The sequence below is a fragment of the Corylus avellana genome, chromosome ca6 (genome assembly GCF_901000735.1).
Source record: "Corylus avellana chromosome ca6, CavTom2PMs-1.0".
Taxonomy (NCBI): Eukaryota; Viridiplantae; Streptophyta; class Magnoliopsida; order Fagales; family Betulaceae; genus Corylus; species Corylus avellana.
Genome location: NC_081546.1, coordinates 5,510,560 through 5,530,246, shown reverse-complemented (window position 1 = coordinate 5,530,246; position 19,687 = coordinate 5,510,560). Strand labels below are relative to the sequence as shown.

At 35.8% G+C, this 19,687-nt stretch overlaps 3 protein-coding genes and 1 non-coding gene across 4 annotated transcripts; 3 read left to right on the top strand and 1 right to left on the bottom strand.

The window, feature by feature from the left end:
- On the top strand, positions 1 to 1,540 carry LOC132184101 (zinc-finger homeodomain protein 5-like). The gene is made up of 2 exons (XM_059597599.1): positions 1 to 84; positions 430 to 1,540. The coding sequence occupies exon 2, from the start codon at positions 490 to 492 to the stop codon at positions 1,351 to 1,353; it is 864 nt and encodes a 287-aa protein (XP_059453582.1). The 5' UTR covers positions 1 to 84; positions 430 to 489; the 3' UTR covers positions 1,354 to 1,540.
- A 3,519-nt stretch (positions 1,541 to 5,059) lies between these two features.
- LOC132184060 (peroxiredoxin-2E-1, chloroplastic-like) lies at positions 5,060 to 5,803 on the top strand. The gene has a single exon (XM_059597542.1). The coding sequence runs from the start codon at positions 5,060 to 5,062 to the stop codon at positions 5,801 to 5,803; it is 744 nt and encodes a 247-aa protein (XP_059453525.1).
- An 8,394-nt stretch (positions 5,804 to 14,197) lies between these two features.
- On the top strand, positions 14,198 to 14,270 carry TRNAA-AGC (transfer RNA alanine (anticodon AGC)). The gene has a single exon. It is a non-coding gene; the product is annotated as a tRNA-Ala (tRNA).
- A 4,413-nt stretch (positions 14,271 to 18,683) lies between these two features.
- On the bottom strand, positions 18,684 to 19,079 carry LOC132185059 (protein RADIALIS-like 5). The gene has a single exon (XM_059598889.1). It carries the CDS (start codon positions 19,012 to 19,014, stop codon positions 18,730 to 18,732), a length of 285 nt encoding a protein of 94 aa, XP_059454872.1. The 5' UTR covers positions 19,015 to 19,079; the 3' UTR covers positions 18,684 to 18,729.
- Positions 19,080 to 19,687: the final 608 nt, after the last annotated feature.

The window sequence follows — 19,687 nt, the reverse complement described above, 5'->3', positions numbered from 1 at the left end:
CCCCAAAGCCCTCTCTCTCTCTCCCCGCTAATTCTTTGGCTCTGCACAACTTCTGCTGCTGCTGCTGCTGCTGCATATATTGCTGTGAGTTAGGTGCCATTTTTTTTTTTTTGGTAACAAGTTAGGTGCCATATATTTAGTTTTGATTATTCTTGTATTTATTTTTCAACTTTGACTATTTGTTATTTTTGTTTTGTTTTCATTTCATTTCTCTCTCTTCTCTTCAAGCACACGTCTTGTAAGTAAGTTGTTAAGTGAGAACTGTTGAAATTAGCACACCCTAATACTAAATGTCTGGAACAAGGGGGAGGAACTGGAACACGGCAGGATATTTTAGTTAAGCGACTTCTAATCGTCTGTTTGAAAATTCTGTCACCCTTTGATTAGAAGACAAGTTTTGTTTCTTTTTTTTTGTGGTGGAAAAATCAGATCTGATGTACAATAAAAAGATTGCCCAAGTTACCAACGTTGAGGTTTAGGGCAAAAGTAATGGAAAAAGAGATAAGAACCCCGGGATCTTTGAGCTACAGCCATCTTATCGGAGAACCGCCGGGAGGGCTTGAAAGAAGAGACGCTGTCCAAAACGCAACTTCAAGCCGTAGTCAACAGCAGCAAGCAGGAGTTGGGCAAGGCTCAGATCCGGTTACCGGTGCAACAATTGCACCCGGGTCGGGTAGATCCAACTTGAAGACGCTGTCGGCAGCCGCCGCAGTTAGATATCGGGAATGCCTGAGGAATCACGCGGCGAGCATCGGAGGAAGTGTGTTTGATGGGTGCGGGGAGTTCATGCCGAGCGGCGAAGAAGGGAGCTTGGAAGCTCTCAAGTGTGCTGCCTGCGAGTGTCACCGGAACTTTCACAGAAGAGAGGTTCATGGGGAGCCTTCGAGAAGAAGTATGGTGCTTAGACCTCTTCAACTCCCTCCGCCGCTGCTACACCATCAAAGATTCTCCATGGGCGTTCACACTAACCCTACTGCTGCTCCAATCGTTCAACCAATGAACGTGGCGTACGGTATCAGCGGAGGAACCGAGTCTTCCAGCGAGGATCTCAATATCTTCGAGTCGAATGCGGAGGCGGCACCGCCGCCTTCCTTTGCCTTGTCGAAGAAGCGGTTCAGAACCAAGTTCACGCCGGAGCAGAAGGACAAGATGTTGGAGTTCGCCGAGAAGGTCGGGTGGAGGATTCAGAAACAAGATGAAGAGGAGGTGGAGAAGTTTTGTGCTGAGGTTGGAGTGAAGAGACAAGTCCTCAAGGTGTGGATGCACAACAACAAGAACACAATGAAGAAGCAAAATGACGATCAGACCCCAAGGCAGCAGCCATTTGAGATGGGGATAGAGACAGAGGTGTAGGAAATGGAGGATGCATGAGATGATTTTTATAGAATCATTACTATAATTCTTGCATTTAAAATCCCTAGCTAGCTAGCTGTTGTCACCTTTCAGCATTGTTCTTAATGACAATATTTATGATCTTAACTTTGTTGCCTAACATGCTGGATCGATGAAATTAGTATGAAAATTTTCATGACTTCTGTCAGAGATAGCCTGTCTTAAACTGAAACTGATTAACGGTTTAGATTAATTTAATATTAGCGGGAACCGAACATAATTAGTTAACTATAATCCATGTATGATATTCTTAACTAGCTACTTCTTGTCTTTAGACTTTAGCCAGTATGAGACTAACTGCTGAAGAAATGTTTTGCTTAACTTGGTACTACTACAACGTTGTCATTCTTTTTCAATCATAGTAGGTAATTACAATTTAATTTGAACCATAATTATCGACCCAAATGGCAATGGCTCGTTTTGGTACAACTTCTAATTTAAAGTGTGTTTTTTTTTTATTTTTTATTTTTATCTTTTTGATTGTGAGATAAACTTGAGAGTAGTTTGTGTTTTAAGTTGTTAATATATATTGGCGTTTTAAAAAGTATTGTCAAAAGAGCTTAATAAAAGTTTTACTTCCTCCTATGTTACTGGGAGTACTACTATTACTATTATTAATTGAGAAATGGTATACATTCTCACACTTTCAAATGCATATTTTTTGACGGATTATTATTAAATTTTGGAGCTAATTGTGACTTTTAATGTTTTTTTTTTTTTTTTTTTTTTTTTTTCTAATAGAAAGAGGGAAGGGTTACAAAGGAGGATCTTTTCCATTCTTGATCCTGATGGAAGATAGAATGGGCGATCCTGTGGGAATGCTACCAAACACCAGGTGGGTAGCGGCCCATTTTGCTAAAGCGTGTGCACGATAGTTGGCACATTTAGAAACTTTCGAAGCATGCCAGCTTTGAAAGGAGGAAAGAACTAATCTAATGTCTGAAACAAAAGAAGAAAAATGCCAAGAAGAGAAAATTAGGGGCTGATTAACAGCAAGGGTAACCAAAAGAGCATCTCCTTCTTTTAATGTTACGTCAATGTACTTAAGAATGCAAGAGTGAAAATATGTGTAGCATTTTTTTTTACTAATTAGGAGAAACTACCTTTTGCCTTCATGGACTACAACGTCTTGACACTTTTTTTTCATAAACTGCCAACTGTATTATTTTGCCCCCATGAACTACCATTTTGTGCCTAAAACTTCATTCCGTCAGTCAAAGCTGTTAACGCAGACGGTCAAAATGACAATGTGTGGTAATTTATAAGGGCAAAGTGACAATACGTTGTAGTTCATAGAGGTAAAGTGACGAGTTGACTGTCTGAGTTAATGGCTTTGACTGACGGAATGAGATTTTGAACACAAAATGATAGTTCATGGGTGCAAAGTAGTACATGAGTTGGTATTTCATGGGAGGATGACTACTAATTATTATAGCAAATATGTTAGGATGACTAATTAACTTTTTAAAAATGAATAATAAAATTGACATGAAAAATATAAGAGAATACATTCCTACTCCAACACTCGCAAATGTACACTTTTTGATGTGATATTAAAAATTATTATTAGATTCAAAATTTAATAATTGTTTATTCAAAACCTAATGATAATTTTGAAAGTGTGTAACTATAACATATCTCAAAATATAATTACGTTATTTTTATTAGTTCTTTCTTTTAAAAGAGGAACCAAATTGGCTAGGAGCCAATGACTGTGTTTGGCAATGGAATGAAAAAAGGAAGTGGAACGGTACTGTAGCAGATTTGATTAATATGAGAAAAAAAAAAGTAAGAATGTTTTGTATTAAAAAATGAAAAATTTTGTTTCGTAGTAATTTTTTTATTTGAATAGTAATAAAAAGTTATCGATGTAATGTAAAAAGTAAGAATGTTGAGGTTAATTTTGATAAGAATTTTTTGAGTTTTTAGGTCCGGTCCGGTCTGGCCCTTTGCCAAACATAGCAAATGCTCTTGTGTTGGGGCCGCCCCCTCTATTAGGGGCGGCCACCCCCAATAGATGAGTGTCTCGGACCCTCGGTTATTCTAGTTTCTTTTTGGGTATTTAAAAAAAAAAAAAAAAAAAGAAAGAAAGAAAGATTAATAGAAATGACATAATTATATGTTTATATTAGTTTTATTGTTTATTTGATAAAATAGACAAAAGTCTTTGATTTAAAAATTTCATAAACTCAAATTTTAAATTTATAAAATTAAAATCTTAGAGTGAAAAGTGCTTAAAGTATAGGGGATCCTAACATATTTATTCCTTAGGCCATGTGCAGCTATTACTCGTACGGCAAACGACATAAATTTGTGTCGTACGAGTAATAGCTTCCCTTGGGCCACTGTTTCAGATCCCATTTTCTTACAATTAATGAGGCTAAATTCACTCAGAAAAAAAAATAAAAATAAAAAATGAGGCTAAATTCAGGGTGTGATTATGGGCTATGGCAAGGATCAAATCAATTCGGCTCAATTTGATGCATTTTTGGGTTGACCTGGCATTAACCCAAATCCCTTTTTGGGCCCCCTTAATCGAGATTAATAGCATATCTGATTTCATTGAAATTTATAAAGTAGTTAAGCACTTTCTAGGTTAAGAAAAATAAATAAATAAATAAGTTGTTGCCCTTAAAAAAGTTTACAGAGTTAGTTATTATGTCACAACAGTGACTAGTACTATTTATAAAAAAAAATTAAAATTAAATATAAAAATATACTAAGAAACGTAGGTGGCGGTCAAACCACCCATTTGCAAGTCACACTTAATACACATCATGTGTTAAATGAGTGTGATAAATAAGTGTAAATAGTATTTTTTTTTTCTAAACTGAAATTTCCTATAAATTGATTTGTAGGAAAATTTCTCAAACCTAATTTATTTTCTAATTTTTTGAAAAATAATATTCACGTAAGATTAGGAGGACACTATGAGAACACCTAATATTTTTCAATATGTGAGAATTATAACATTTTATTTTTTTAATGAGAAATGCTGAGTATTCTCCTGATATTTTTTTAGTGTCCTCCTAATCCTGTGCATATTATATTTATAAAAATGAAGTGAGGAAAATAAGGATTACTTTCTTTTTTGATTTTTTAGAAAATAGCATACACCTAGGATCAGAATGACACTAGAAAAATACCATAAAAGACTTAGCATTTCCATTTTTTTAATGAAAAATGTTATAAGCTCTTTTAGTGTTCTTCTAATACCATCATTGTCCTCGGTGGATATTATTTTATTAAAATGAAGCGAGAGAAATACTGGTCACTTTCTTTAATACCATTAACCAAAATACATATATTTTTCAATATGTGTAAATTTATTGGCACATTATATTTTTAGAGGCTGATTAAAGAAATTCATAAAACCTAATTTATAAGAAATTGGGTATTTTTGCAGTCAGAAAGGCTGTGGAAATTACAACCAATAGACACTCGCCACGACAACATCCAGCTCAAACGACCAAGAGCTTTTTGGATGGCCATTTGGCACCTATTAAATGCATGCCAACCATTGTCCCTCTCACATACTCAAACTGGTACGTGAATTACGAGGAGACAACTTTCTGACTTCACATGGATGTTTCTAGACAACCCAACCACGTTTACTTATAAACCCCTTTCTTCTTCCTCCTCCCTAGCCCCACACGCTTCACACGTTATGGCTGCCTCTGTTAATAATATTGCAGCTACATTTGCCTCCGCCCAAATCACATCATCGTCTTCTTCGTCTTCGTCTTCATCGCAGTCGCCGTCGTTGAACCAAACAAGTTTTCCTCTAACGGTCTCACATAAATCCATCTTTACTGAATGGAACCCCCACACCACCCTCCCCAAGTCCCGGAGGTCCTCCCTCCTCAACCTCTATGGCCCGCCAGGCCCGCCGCCGCTCCGATCAATCCCCACCGTGCATCCCCGCCGTCACATCACCAGACAGCACAAGCCGATCTCGATCCCCTTGGGCGAGAAATTGCCGAACGCAACCCTTTCTTATCTCAACCGAAACGGCGCCGTCCAGACCGTCACTCTGTCAAGCGTATGCAAGGGAAAGAGAGTGGTATTGGTTGGCGTTCCGGCCGCGTTTTCTCCCACTTGTGCTCGTTTCGTCAAACGGGTGGAATCGGCGAAATCGATGTGTTCGGATTTGATAGCGTGCGTGGCCGTCAATGACGTGTTTGTGATGAGGGCGTGGGGCGAGAATCTGGCCGTTGGTGAGAATGTGATGATGTTATCGGACGGCTGTGGGGAGTTGTCCAGGGCGCTAGGTGTGTCTCTGGATATGAGTGGCCGGGCTTGTTTGGGGTTTGGTGTGCGGTCCAGGACGTATTGCTTGTCTTCTTTGAACGGCGTGATTACGAACGTCAACTTTGACGACGAAGAAGAAGATTTCATTTCTGCCAAATGAAAAGGAGTTCTAACTTCTAACTTCTGATAGCTGTGACATTCGTAAGACTTTACCTATTTTCCTTTTTTTAATATATATTTAGTGGCAATGTTCTTCGCTTTTTGTTTTTGTTTTTTTTTTTAACCGGTGATTTAAAGTTTGAATCAATAATTTTGATAAAAACAAGTTTTCTCTAGACTAAAGCATGTGATATTTATTCTTAAAGAATGTAAGTGTTATGTGTATTTTAAAAATGCATGAAATAATTACGTAATTTAAGTATAAATGTTTTTTTTTTTTTTTTTGTATGCGCTTTGCTCACAATGCACTGGGTTTTCCTTGAGCCTCATGAGTAATAATGTATGTGGAATCAATAAAATTTATTGGGTGATTACCTGTTCCTCATAAACTATAACGCTTTGACATTTTTTGTCATGAACTATCAACTATGACACTTGATTTTATCAGTGTAAGTCATGTGTCATTTTAAACTGTTTTTTTTCTTTTACTTTTGCCCTCATTTTAAATTGTTTTGATGTGTTAGATTATGGTTTAGGAGGGTATGAGTGTCATTTTATTGGCCTGAAGTGAAGGTAAAAGTGAAAGAAAAAAAAAATTAAAATGGCACATAACTTGCACAGAACCGTTAACCATCAATTTTTACCCCTTTGACTAACGGGAGAGAGCTTTTTGTCATGAGGTAGTTTGATGGAATCAGGTGTTATAATTGGTAGTTTATAAAAAAAAAGTGGCAAAGCGCTGTAATTCATGAGACAAAAAGTAATTACTCCAAATTTATTTAATAGAATTTATTAGTAACCATTACATTGGGATACAGGGTTTGCCTATAGCAAAGCTAATTTATCTCACAATCTTACAACAACTAAACAAGAAGCAATCGGACATTTCCTCTCCGAAAAAACACCTCTAGAAGATGACTTTTACTGGGAACAAATATTTTCTCAAGTATTATTATTTAACTAAACGGGTCACTTCAGTTGCACTATCCAAATTCTATTCCGCCATGGGTGCCCGTGCCGGTGCCCACGTCGGCGCCCCCGCTGGTGCCTTGTTGTCTGAATGTCCTTTGTTAAAGCTAAGGTAACTGGAAACAAAGAAAATCATGCAACTCAGTGCCCAATTTGTCTATGAAAATTAATATCGAAAAAAATTAAAAATCAAAATTTACGATTCTGAAAAACTCACTTCCATTTGTCCATTAACCAATCACCCCATGATTCGCCGCCTTTGACTCTGCTGCTTTCTTTCTGCATTGTACTTGGCGCTGGGCTATCTGCACCAAACACCGAGTGGATCGAGAAAACAAGCACCAATGAGATTACCAAAATGAACACTGTCTTTGCCATTTCTGCTTTTTCTCAAAACCAATCAACCAAATTTGTACTTCTTTTGTGGAACACTCTAACTAATTATCGCTTGATTTCTGGTTGAAATGGGTGCAGCTTTTTATATGGTGCTAGATGAGCTATTAATGTGGCAAACCACTAGGATTTTAGTGGTTACGTTTATTTATTTATTTATTTTTTATGAGGGTCCCTTTTATCAGGATACAGTTTCTATTTTATAGCTTTTAATAGAAGTTTGACATATTTGGTAAAGCACATTAAATACAATATCTTTCATTCAAATTAATTATATGAGCTTTTTCATTTGTGGCACATCACCCATCATCAGATCCCCACCCACCTCCAAGTTCTTAACATCAAAGTCTCCAAAACCAACAAAAACTATAGTTGCGGTGGTTTTATCAATAGGTATTTTATCTATGAAGTATTTTGTCAAGATAAAAAATAAAAAAAAATAAAAATAAAAATATATTTGGAATAAAAGGTTAACACCAATTTTATACCACCACCACCTGATTAAAATTATTATTATTATTTTTTATTTACGGTCGGGAGTTTAGTGGTTAGAGTTTTTTTTTTTTTTTTTTTTGTTAATTCAAAGCAGGAGAGGGGGAAAAGGAGAATAGTTATTAGAGTTATGAAGTGAGAAAATTGATCATGCTATCATTGGGTTTTTATTTGACTTGTCAACGAACCAAGAGAACAAGGTTGGCATTTCATTGTGAATGGCTCCAATCGCAGGGTGAAATTTAAGGTACTAGTGGCGCGTGTTGGGCTTAGAGGTTGCGAATGGTCTATGAGCCATTGATTTGTCAAGGGGAGAAGTGTTAGACTCATCAATTATGGTCATGTGTATATTATGTAGGGATGTCAACTTGGTTCCAGTTATTGGTTATTGGCCAAAATCGAAAACTGGAACTGAGATACCTCGGTTATTAGTTTTGGAAAACTGGAACCGGATAATCAGTTCTCGGTTAACGGGGCGCGGTTAACCGGCCGGTTTCGATTGTACCCGGATAACCGGTTGTTAAAAAAAAAATTGTATTTTGAGCTTATTTTAGGCATTTGGCCTAAAATAAGCCAATTAAAAAAAACTATTAACCTTTTGTCCCACTAAATTGGGCTTTGTTGTGATTGTTCCAAATAATAATAATAATAATAATAATAATAATAATAATAACCTAAAAAAGCCCAAAAATCCTAAAAAATCAATGTTTTTGCCTATATGAGCCTTAAAAATAAAAATTCAATTTTTTTAAATGCCCTAAAAATCATTTTAAAAGCTTACCTAATAGGCTAATACATAATATATGTAAACAAACCAACAACAAAAAGAGATATCTCCTCACAACTACAAACCTAAAGAAATACAAGTATTTAAATAAACTACCAATAAAAAAAAATGCCACCTTACAATAAAAATAGTTCATAAACATATTACAAATACAATGAAACCTAAACTAAACACTAAAAAGTAAAAATAAAAGCAAAAAATAATAATAATAATAATAATATATATAAAATATTAAAATATAATATTATATATATGCACCCGATTACCCGGTTATAACCAGATGCCAAAAACCGTAACCAGAATCAGAGTCCCCAATTTTTAGTTTTTTTCAACCGGAATCGAAAATTTGTTCACACCCCTAATATTATGTGAAACCATCGAGATGATTGGACAAAATTACATGGGTCGAGAATCTAGCCATTGGAGAGAATGTGATGATGTTATCGGACGGCTGTGGAGAGTTGTCTAGGCGCTAGGTGTCTTTGGATATGAGTGGTTGGGCTTGTTTGGGGTTTGGTGTACGATCCATGGTGTTTTGCTTATCTTCTATGGACAGTGTGATTACGAGCGTTAACTTTGATGACGAACAAGAAGATTCCATTTTTTTTTGAAGGAATCTTTTAAATTTCATTTATAGAAAATCTAAAGCATAATAACTCTATCATTACATTGCATAAAGCTCTAACATAATATAGCCAATTGGCTAGTTGTTACAAAGTCTTCAATATAATCATAAAATTATTACAATCAAAGTCTACAGCATTTTCGCTAACCCATGCACAACTTTAGTTATAAAACATATCTACTCCGACTTTTATAAGTCAATTAGATCTAAGACATAGGTGATAACACAATTCAAAATTGACAGAAATTTCTTTCAAATCAGTCTGGAGTATATATCCTTCAACACATTTAAAATAGTGTTAAGTGTCTATAAACATTTAAATGTCACATTAAATTTAGTCTAAATTAATAAACTAATATTAATGATGTTAAGAATTTAATGTAAATTTTAAATGTTTATAGACACTTGATACTATTTTAAATGAGTTGGAAGAGAGATTTCTGTCCATTCAAAATCTCACAACCATGATCCTAGCAATCCTGCTGAATCTCCCAAGGACCCAATCTGTGATTATAGCACCCAGCTGGCCGGGCAATGGTGGAGCCACGTTAGCCTTTGGGGGTGCGCACCCCCAAAGGTTTAATTTTTTTTTTTTTTCAAGGGTTTAAAAAGAGAGCTGTGCAATCTTTGATAAATTTCTTTCCTAAAACATGTATGGGATCTTTTAGACATTTGAAGCATCACTTGTTGTGGATAGTCTGCTTGTAGCATTTCATTATACAAAATATAATTTAGATTCGATACTTGATGATTTTGTACTTTTAAGAAACCGTAAAGTGCAGTTCTAGACACTTATTATTTTTTGTTTGTATTTGTCTTTTTGATATAGTGTCGGCATGTTACATTTCTAATATATCAATTTAAGCACATATTTATGAACTTTTATAAATATTTTTCTGTGATGCATATATTGTGTGAATTACCAAATTTTTAGGATGGAAAAAATTTTTAGTACGCCAAAAAACATTTTTAGGACGCCAACATTTTTTTTTGTGGCACCCCCAATATAAGTTGCCTGGCTCTGCCACTGCAGCTGGGATATGCTCCTCAACTCCTAATATCATTCTCTTGACATTGTACATTAGGTACATACCTTTATTAATTGTACGCATTCCCTACATATCTTTACTTTCCTTGTATTCGTTGCTCTTGTAAATCTCTATTTAAGTAAATGAAATACAGCTCTCTAACTCACCTTGATATAGAGTTTCTCAATTGTCTTATCATATTTCTCCTAATCTTATTATTCCGTCGTGAGAGATAATTCCTACATCAATCTAATCATCACCAACCCAAAGGTCAAAAGCAAAATAATAGTCCTCGATCCAAAGGCTAGGACGAAACGAACAAAACAAAACATTCTAAAAGAATAATAAAAAAAACAACAGAAGTAGCACGACATCGTAGACATTTTTAATAAGACACACGTCGACGCATGAGATAGTATGGCTGATAGAGATGAGTAGATATGAGTTTAAAAAACTAGATATACAAGAAAACCATAAAAAATGGAGACTAAAAGAGATTATAGAGAACATACCGAGGATTGTTACATGCAGGGAGAAGAATTTTTTTTTTTTTTAAAAAAAAAAGAGATGGATAGAAAAGGGGGGAGGAGGGAAGAATAATAACCCCCAAAGATTTAAATTTTTGTTCTTTTTTTCCTCCAATGGGACTAGCGGCACCCCAAAAAAGAAAAAGAAAAACTCTTTTTTCCTTTGGACACGTCACCCCCTAGCCTAGCCCCTCTCTCTCTCTCTCTCTCTCTCTTTTCCTTTTGATTGCCGATAGTCTCTCTCTTTCTTTCTCTCTCATACTCTCCCTTTCACTTTCACTTTCTTCTCTTCTTTCCGGTCAACACAATTTTTAATTTAAGTGATCTTGTAATTTGAATATTTTGGTTATTAAATATTAAAAATATTGATTGAATTTAAACATTTAATTGGAGAATTTGACATAATTCTAAGCTCAATTCTAATAATGAAAAAAAAAAAAATCCTATTAACCAAAAAGAAAAAACTTCAGAAATTTTTTTGCTTTGGTCCCCTCCCAAAAAACTTCCTAGTTCCATCCCTAACCTACCTTGTAGAAGTTTCCTATATCAAAAAAAAAATAAAAATAAAAAAATAAAAATTTCAGCTGCACCTACAATATGAAATGTCTGGCTCCGCCACTAGAAGAATGACATCGTCATTCTTCCCTCCTCTGTTTTTTCTCTTCTCGGGCTCTGGTTATCTTTTTAGAACGCTATTTTAAAAATTAAAAAGAGTTATAACTTATGATAGTTGTGACATTAGTAAGAGTTAGCTTATATATATATACAGTTTACCTTTCCAAAGTTGACAGCGTTTTTTAATTTGAATACCAAAGTTTTAATTTTTGCAATCCACCCCCCAAATTTTCAAATTTTTGCAATTTGACCAATTGTATCCAAAACTTCCCATATTGCCCATAATTTTTATTTTATTTTTTTTTTTTTTATAAAAAAAATTTTAAAAAATAAGGCCACCCCTTTGGCCATTTTTGCACCCCCCAAAATTTTTTTTCTTCATAAAAAATAAAAATTAGGTGCAATATGAAAATTTTGGGATAATATTGGTCGAATTGAAAAAAATTGGAACTTTATGGGGGTGGATTGCAAAAATTGAAACTTTAGTGTTTGAATTGAAAAACGCTGTTAACTTTAGGGGGTAAACTATAATTTTTCATATATATATATATGAGAAATGTTATAATTATAACATCTCATATTTTGCCCATCTCATCTTACAAATCAACCATTAGATTTATGAACTTATGTGGACCAAGTATAAGTCAATGGTAAACTCCACAAATCTAATAGTTGATCTATTGAATTTGTAAGAGAATATGAGTCAAATATGAAGAACTTATTAACACCTAGCATTTTTCTATTTTAAAAATGCATGTAATAATTACGTACTTTGTGAATTAATGTTTTATAACTTGGCAGACAGAAACGAATTGTAATGGATTTTAGTCTTTTTTAAATTATTTATTTATTTATTATATCCAATGAAAGTAATTATCTTTCCTCCAAATGTTTGAACACAAATGTTACCGAAATCTGAAAGATTAAAAAGTCTAATTACATGGAAGATGCAAAAAAAAAAAAATAATCAAAATCTTCTCCATTTAAAGTGAAAAAAAAAAAAAAAAAATTATTTCATTGCTGATATAGCAGTGATATATAAACATTGAAATGGTTCATCCTAGTTTGTTTTGTATGCGCTTTGCTCACAATGCACTGGATTTTCCTTGAGCCCTCATGAGTAATAATGTTTGTGGAATCAATAAAATTTATTTAATGGAGTTTATTAGCAACCGTTACATTGGCATACAGGATTTGCCTATAGCGAAGCAAATTTATCTCACAATCTTACAACAACTAAACAAGAAGCAATTGGACATTTCCTCTCCGAAAAAGCACCTCTAGAAGATGACTTCTACTGGGAACAAATATTTTCTCAAGTATTATTATTTAACTAAATGGGTCACTTCAGTTGCACTATCCAAATTCTAATCCACCATGGGTGCCCATGCCGGTGCCCACGTCGGCGCCCTCGCCGGTGCCTTGTTGTCTGAATGTCCTTTGTTAAAGCTAAGGTAACTGGAAACAAAGAAAATATATCATGCAACTCAGTGCCCAGTTGTCTATGAAAATTAATATCGAAAATAAAAAAAAACAAAATTAAAAATCAAAATTTACGATTCTAAAAAACTCACTTCCATTTGTCCATTAACCAGTCACCCCATGATTCGCCGCCTTTGATTTTGTTGCTTGCTTTCTGCATTGTACTTGGCGCTGGGCTTTCTGCACCGAACACCGAGTGGATCGATAAAACAAGAACCAATGAGATTACCAAAACGAACACTCTGTTTGCCATTTTCTGCTTTTTCCGCCAAACCGATCAACGAAATTTGTACTTCTTGTGAAACACTGTTAACTTATTATTGCTTGTTTTTCTGATTGAAATGGATGCAGCTTTTTATATAGTGCTAGGTGAGCTATTAATGTGGCAAACCGCTAGGATTTTAGTGGTTACATTTATTTATTTATTTATTTTATTTCTGGTCGGGAGTTTAGTGGTTAGGGTTGGGAAGCGAGAAAAACGAATGTCTTATGGTTGGGTTTTTATTTGACTTGTAAACCGACCAAGAGAATAAGTTCGAATTTCCCTCCCCCTTTCTCTCTCCTTATGTGGATGTGCAAAAAAAAAGAACAAGGCAAGCATTTCACTATGAATGGCTCCAATCGCTGGGTGAAATTTGAGGCGCTAGTGGCTCGTGTTGGGTTTAGGGGTTGCTAGTGGTCTATGATCCATTGCTTTGTCAAGGGGAGAAGTGGTTCATCAATTTTGGTCATGTGTATATTATGTGAAACCATTGAGATGATTGGACAAAATTAAGACTAACATGTTGGTGTCATTGGGTTTGGAACATATCAACACAGGGCTCAATTGGTGGTAGATGATATTGCTCATAAAAGAATTTAAGTCCCAACTTATTTTTGTTATGGGGAAATTATATTTAGTCATTTACCCCGTTATTTATCTACCACCTTTGTTGCAATGTTCTTCGCCTCTCGATCTTTTAATTTGGTCCATGTACTCAATTAATCTACCGTTAGAGTTTTATTAGCCTCATCCCACCCTCAAAATGACGACATCTTACACTAAACTGTGGGTTATTTTTTCTGGGTTATTTTTTTTTTAAATTGTTTTTTCCTTCTAATTTTTTTAATATATTATGGAGGGTATTGTTGTCATTTTATGCTCGCATAAGTTGAGGACATTGTAACCCCATAATAAATTGATATTGTATATTAACCCAATTGAAATATTGAACTTAACCTAAATAGAAGCATTAAACTCAAATGTACGTACTTTTTATCAAGTTATAATCATATTGAGGAATGCTACAAATACTCTTTGATATGATTTCTAAAATTATCATTCGATCTAAGATTAATTACTATTAAATTTTGATTTAATTATAATTTTAAAAACAACTTGGAAGTGGACAGCATTACTCTTGTTCATTAGTTCTATTGGAACCAAAAAATAAAAAAAAAATGATTAAATTTCTATGTTGAGCTTCCTCATCAGCAAGGGGATGTAGCTCAGATGGTAGAGCGCTCGCTTAGCATGCGAGAGGTACGGGGATCGATACCCCGCATCTCCATCCTTCTCATTTTTGGTACAATTCCATTATTCAATCATCAGCCTTTCAGTTTTACGGCAATCCTCGTACGCAACGAATGCAGCTCAACGGCCACGATTTTGCACCGACTTGGACAGTTGTCAGTTGTGGGCTTGAGGCGAACAACTGCATTTCGGGGCGTTCTAGGCCCATTTGCCATCCCAATTTCCCGAAAGGGCGGAAACCACATTTTTCCCGCCTTTTCTCTTTGTTTTCTACTTCCTTAGCGCCTTCCCTCTGCTCTCAAATCAGAGCCAGTTTTCTCTTTTCTTTTCCCCGTTTGAATTGAAAATAAAAATAAAAAAAATTCAGAGCCAGTTCAGCTTCTTCGCTCAAATTTTCAATCAGACCTCTCTCCCGAAGCTGTTTCCGATCGCACTGGTTCCTGGCATACCGTTCGTAGCTTCCAGATTTCCTTAACGTAGGGGTAGCCTTTGAAAGGTCAGTGACAGCGAACGATCAAAATTTACGATGCCAAAATTGCTGTTGAATTGTAATATATTTGTGCATTTGCTAGCATTTATATTCTTCAAATTTGGTTATTATTGAATTGATTGTCTTTATTCCCATAGATATCCTCCCCCTGCTCTCAAATCATAGCCAGTTACGCTTCTTCGCTCAAATTTTCAGCCAGATTTCTCTCTCCAAGCTGTTGCCAATCGCACTGGTTCCCGGCATACTGTTCGTAGCTTCCAGATTTCCTCAACGCAGGCCTAGCCTTTGAAAGGTCAGTAAACGATCTAAATTTACGGCGCCAAATTTCCGGTTGAATTATGACATATTGTGCATTTGGTAGCACTTCTCTTCTTCTAATTTCGTTATTATTGAATCGATTGTCTTTATTCCCATAGATTTCCATGTGATCTGATTATTAGTTTCTTTATTGCTTGAACATTCGATATAGAGGGAGCATTCAGAGACAATCACAATGTTTCTTCAAATTAGGCAATCCTTTAGCATAGGTGCACGCAAATACATTTATTTATTTATTTTGGCATGTATTGAACTGGTTAATTAATTACACAACTAGCATATTACGGCTAAAGGCACAACCACGACGAGCAGCAATTTTACTTTTTCTGTACTCGTGCATATACTTTTATACAGATCTTATCACCACATGACTGATACTTTGGCTTCATTAGAGCCTTAGATCCTTCATAAGCCTGCAGGGGGGAAAACGATATAAAAAGAAAAAAAAAAAAATCAGCATTAGTTAATTCATACAAAAAGGTCTCGCAAGTGGTGTAATATAATTGTAAATACCAATTAAGTTGGTATTTTATTTCCCTTTTCTTTTCCTAAGCAAATATGGAATATAAGGGGGAGGAGAGTCAAATGGGATTTTTTCCTCCGTATATTCTTGTTACAAATAGGACAAAAATGAGGCGGGGAATGCTTCCAAAAGAGTTATTGAAAATGATTATTGAATTTAGTTGTTTTAAATGTCACTCATTTTAAGAATTTAAAATGATAGAAAATGGTGAATTTAGTAATTTAATTAATACTTCTTTAATAAGTCCCTAAGAGGTAGCTAAATCGGTTGGGACTACACTTAATGAAGTGGAGGTCACTAATTCGAACCCCTTTCCCCCTCTTATGCGGATATGTCAAAAAAATAAAAAATAAAAAATAAAAAAGGTGGGCTCAAACTCATCCCAACAACTAATGCCTAATATATAGAATATTTAACTAAAATGAGAGATAAACTATCGAATTATGATTTGAACTTAGAACCATTACTCTAAGTCGGATGGTAGCCGATAGTGAGTTGGGGTCAAACAATGGCGTACAGTGGGCAGGATTGGACGGTGGCCGGCATTGACACAGAGGTCGGATAATTAGGCAAATAGTGGATCCTTGATACTGTGCCAACAAGGTCGTTGAAGTGGGTCGATAAGGGCTACTAACTTACGCTTCAACATGTGTAGCGTGTGCATGGAATGTGGGATAAGGGATTTGGATCTACTGAAATTCTTAGGGGAATTCCAGTTTCTGAAATTTCAGATCTAGACCGTCAATTTTTCATCCAAGCTTACGCTTCAACATGTGTAGCGTGTGCATGAAATGTGGGATAAGGAATTTGGATCCACTGAAATTCTTAGGGAATTTCAGTTTCTGAAATTTCAGATTTAGACCGTCCATTTTTTATCCAAGGGTTATTGTTTTGCCAGGTGTCCCACTACTAATAAAATAATAAAATAATAACTCCAGAAACTGAAATTTTCTAAGAATTTTAATAGATCCCCATTTGTGGAATAAGTGCATGAGCAAGGCGCATGATGGGGCTTCGGACTTGGGTGGCTTTGTTGGCAGCACGTAAAGCGCGTGGGATGGACAATCAAAAATTCAAGTGGCGTGTGAGAGAGTGTGGTGGTGTATCATAATAAACTTTTTCTTAGTTTAGCATGATGGCGGCCTCTACGTTTGTTTTTGGTTCTGAAACACCAAAAACTGCTAATGGCGACGACTTTTGAGTAGTAGTGGGCAGCATGTGAGGTGTGTGGATTACAGAGGCAACTCTTCTAGGGGCATGTGGGTGAGGGCGTGTGTGAGCTCTGAATAGTTTTGTTCAGTCAGTATTGTTAAAGTATAAATTAAATTTATTTCTTCCTATCAGTTTAAATTTTTAGAAAAAATTGTGATTTAACATGATATCAGAATTAGAGATTTTTGATTAAATATTCCACACGTGAGGGAGAAGTAATTCTCTAACTGGCATAAGGAAATACACTTCGACATGTGTAGCGTGTGCATGTTACGTGGGATAAGTGCATGAGCAAGACACACGATGGTGCTTCGGATTTGGGTGGCTTTGCACGTAAAGCTCGTGGGATGGACGTACAATCAAAAATTCAAGTGGTGTGTGAGAGAGTGCGATGGCGTTTCATGATAAACTTTTTCTTAGTTCAGCATGATGGCATCCTCCACGTTTGTTTTTGGTTCTGAAACACCAAAAACGGCTAATGGCAACAACTTGTGAGCAGTAGTGGGCAGCATGTGAGGTGTGTGGATTACAGAGGCAACTCTTCTAGAGGCACGTGAGTTAGGGCGTGTGTGAGCTCTGAATAGTTTTGTTCGGTTAGTATTGTTAAGTATAAATTAAAAGATTAAATTTATTTTTTTTATCGGCTTAAATTTTTAAGATAAATAATAATTTAACATGATATTAGAACTATAGGTTTTTGACTCTGTTAATCACCTTATTTAAATTAAAAATTCTACGTATGCATAATCGAGAAGTGAGTCTCATAACAAATGCATATAAGTTGTCTGCTTGATTTTTTTCTTTCTTTCTCGAAATACTAAAGGCAGCCAAAAGTCCCAGCTAGATCCAAGAATCACTGTCGTGTGCAAGTCTGGGGATTAATGAAGTGTTACCGAGGAATGTGAAATCTCATAGGAAACAACGTGTTTGCGTCATAGAATTATCCTCATTTATAAACAACGGCTAGATTAAAATGATTAGAAAATAATAAAAAAAAAAAACGGCTAGATTAAAATAATATTTAGGTCGGTTTGGCGTGGGCTCAAAAATAGAGGACCATGTGCATTTGGTCTAAAACAAGTAGGATTAGATTTCATGTGGGTCTTCTCTTACAAAGTTGAATAGATTATGGATAGATCATAATATAAAATTACAATCGAAAATAGCAAAAAGTATTATGATATTTCTTGGGAGGCATGCAAAGGGTCGATGTTTGGTCCGAACTCCGAAGTGTTAACTACCAGAGAAGGAAAGTGGTTGTGGATGATGTGGTAGGAACGTGATCTTGTTACTAGCTCTCTGGGTCTCATCAAGAAAATGAATAATTGAAGGTTATTTGCAATATCAATCTGTTTGAGGGAAGGGACATGGTGAGTACGTTATTTCTTTCGTAAATCAGGTCTACCATTTTTTCACTCCTTTTATATATATATATATATATAGCGTATGCTGACATCGTCCTGTACAAAGGTATCATCCGGTGGGTACTGTAGTGATAATCCGTGTAGGTAGAATGACATAGTTGACACTTCTTTCTGTTCATATTATAGCAGCTGTTAAAGGCTGCTGTTTATTTCGTGCTTGACGCATGAAGGGATCCTTATTACTTTTTTGGATTTTTCCTGAGACGTGAAAATGTGTTTGTCTTATGATATGTTTAATATATATAGCGGAAAAAAAGTGTCCTGGACTACCCCATAAATCTATTCGACGATAATCCATTAATTCAGATTCAGTGAACATGGATATGTCCTGCTATGGACATCTATCATGGGAGATGACATTGTGGCAGTGAGTAGTCTATGAACACATTCTCCACTTGGAATTCCATAAGGAAGAGGCACTTATGTAAATGGCATTTATAAAAGTTGAGCAGAGAGAAACCTTGGATGGTGAAACATAAAGCGATGGAGATTATATAGTTGCAGTAATGGGTAAAAAGTTATCAGTGCATTACCTCTGCTCGTCCTCAAATCCTCTGCCGTTGCTCCCTGCCGCGGCCTTGTAATTGGGCAGCGGGACTTGACCAGATTCTATATTTATCAGGTCCTGTACAAGGATCTCGTAGTGCCTTCTTACTTCCTCGACGGATTTCCCACCCACGGCCTTGGCCACATTTTGCCAGCGGTCTGGAGTGTCCTTGTCATACAAAGCCAGAGCCTTCTCGAATTGCTTATTTTGCTTTGGCGTCCAAGAGGAGTTAGGACCGCGAGAAGAATTGAAAAAGCTTGATGCCATTGCTCTCAGGTGGAAATCTGAACGAAAATTTAGGTAGGAGAAGGTGACAATACTGGAGGAGTTTGATGGATGTAGGTGAGTAGGCTATTTGTATTTAGCTAGAAATGAAGTATGGAGTGCTTAAACAAAAGAACGCACGAAAGCGAAAGAAACTTAAAGACAAAGTGAAGAGCAGCCTCCTCAGTCAAGGGATGGTATGGGGAAGAGATTGCCATGCTTGTTCCTTATAAACTGGCTGAGAGGGTAGGGAGGTCATGCAAGTTGTTGGGAATACTTTTTTAAGGGTAAGACAAGATGTGATTCCCCCCTTAAGCAAAGCTAGGAAGGGCAAGAAGGGAAAATGGAATCAGTCATGAAGGGCTGCCTGCCTATCTTTTGAAATTTTCGAAAGTCCTTTTCTTGTCGTTTATATTAATATCATCAGCAAGTGGAGTTTCTTTAGAATTTACAGCCTGGTGGGGATTAGATCCCAAAATTCTTTTAGTCTACCGATTAACATTTGATGCGCTTACAATATGAACAGCCATCACGATCCCTTTTTCCTTGGTTACCTTTTCCTCCCCAGAGAAAAAACTCACCCCGACCTTAATTTGAGACCCCCACGAAACACACATCTAAGATATTCTGCCTTCTTTTTTGTGGGACCGAGGGATTTTCTTCCCTTTCTTATATG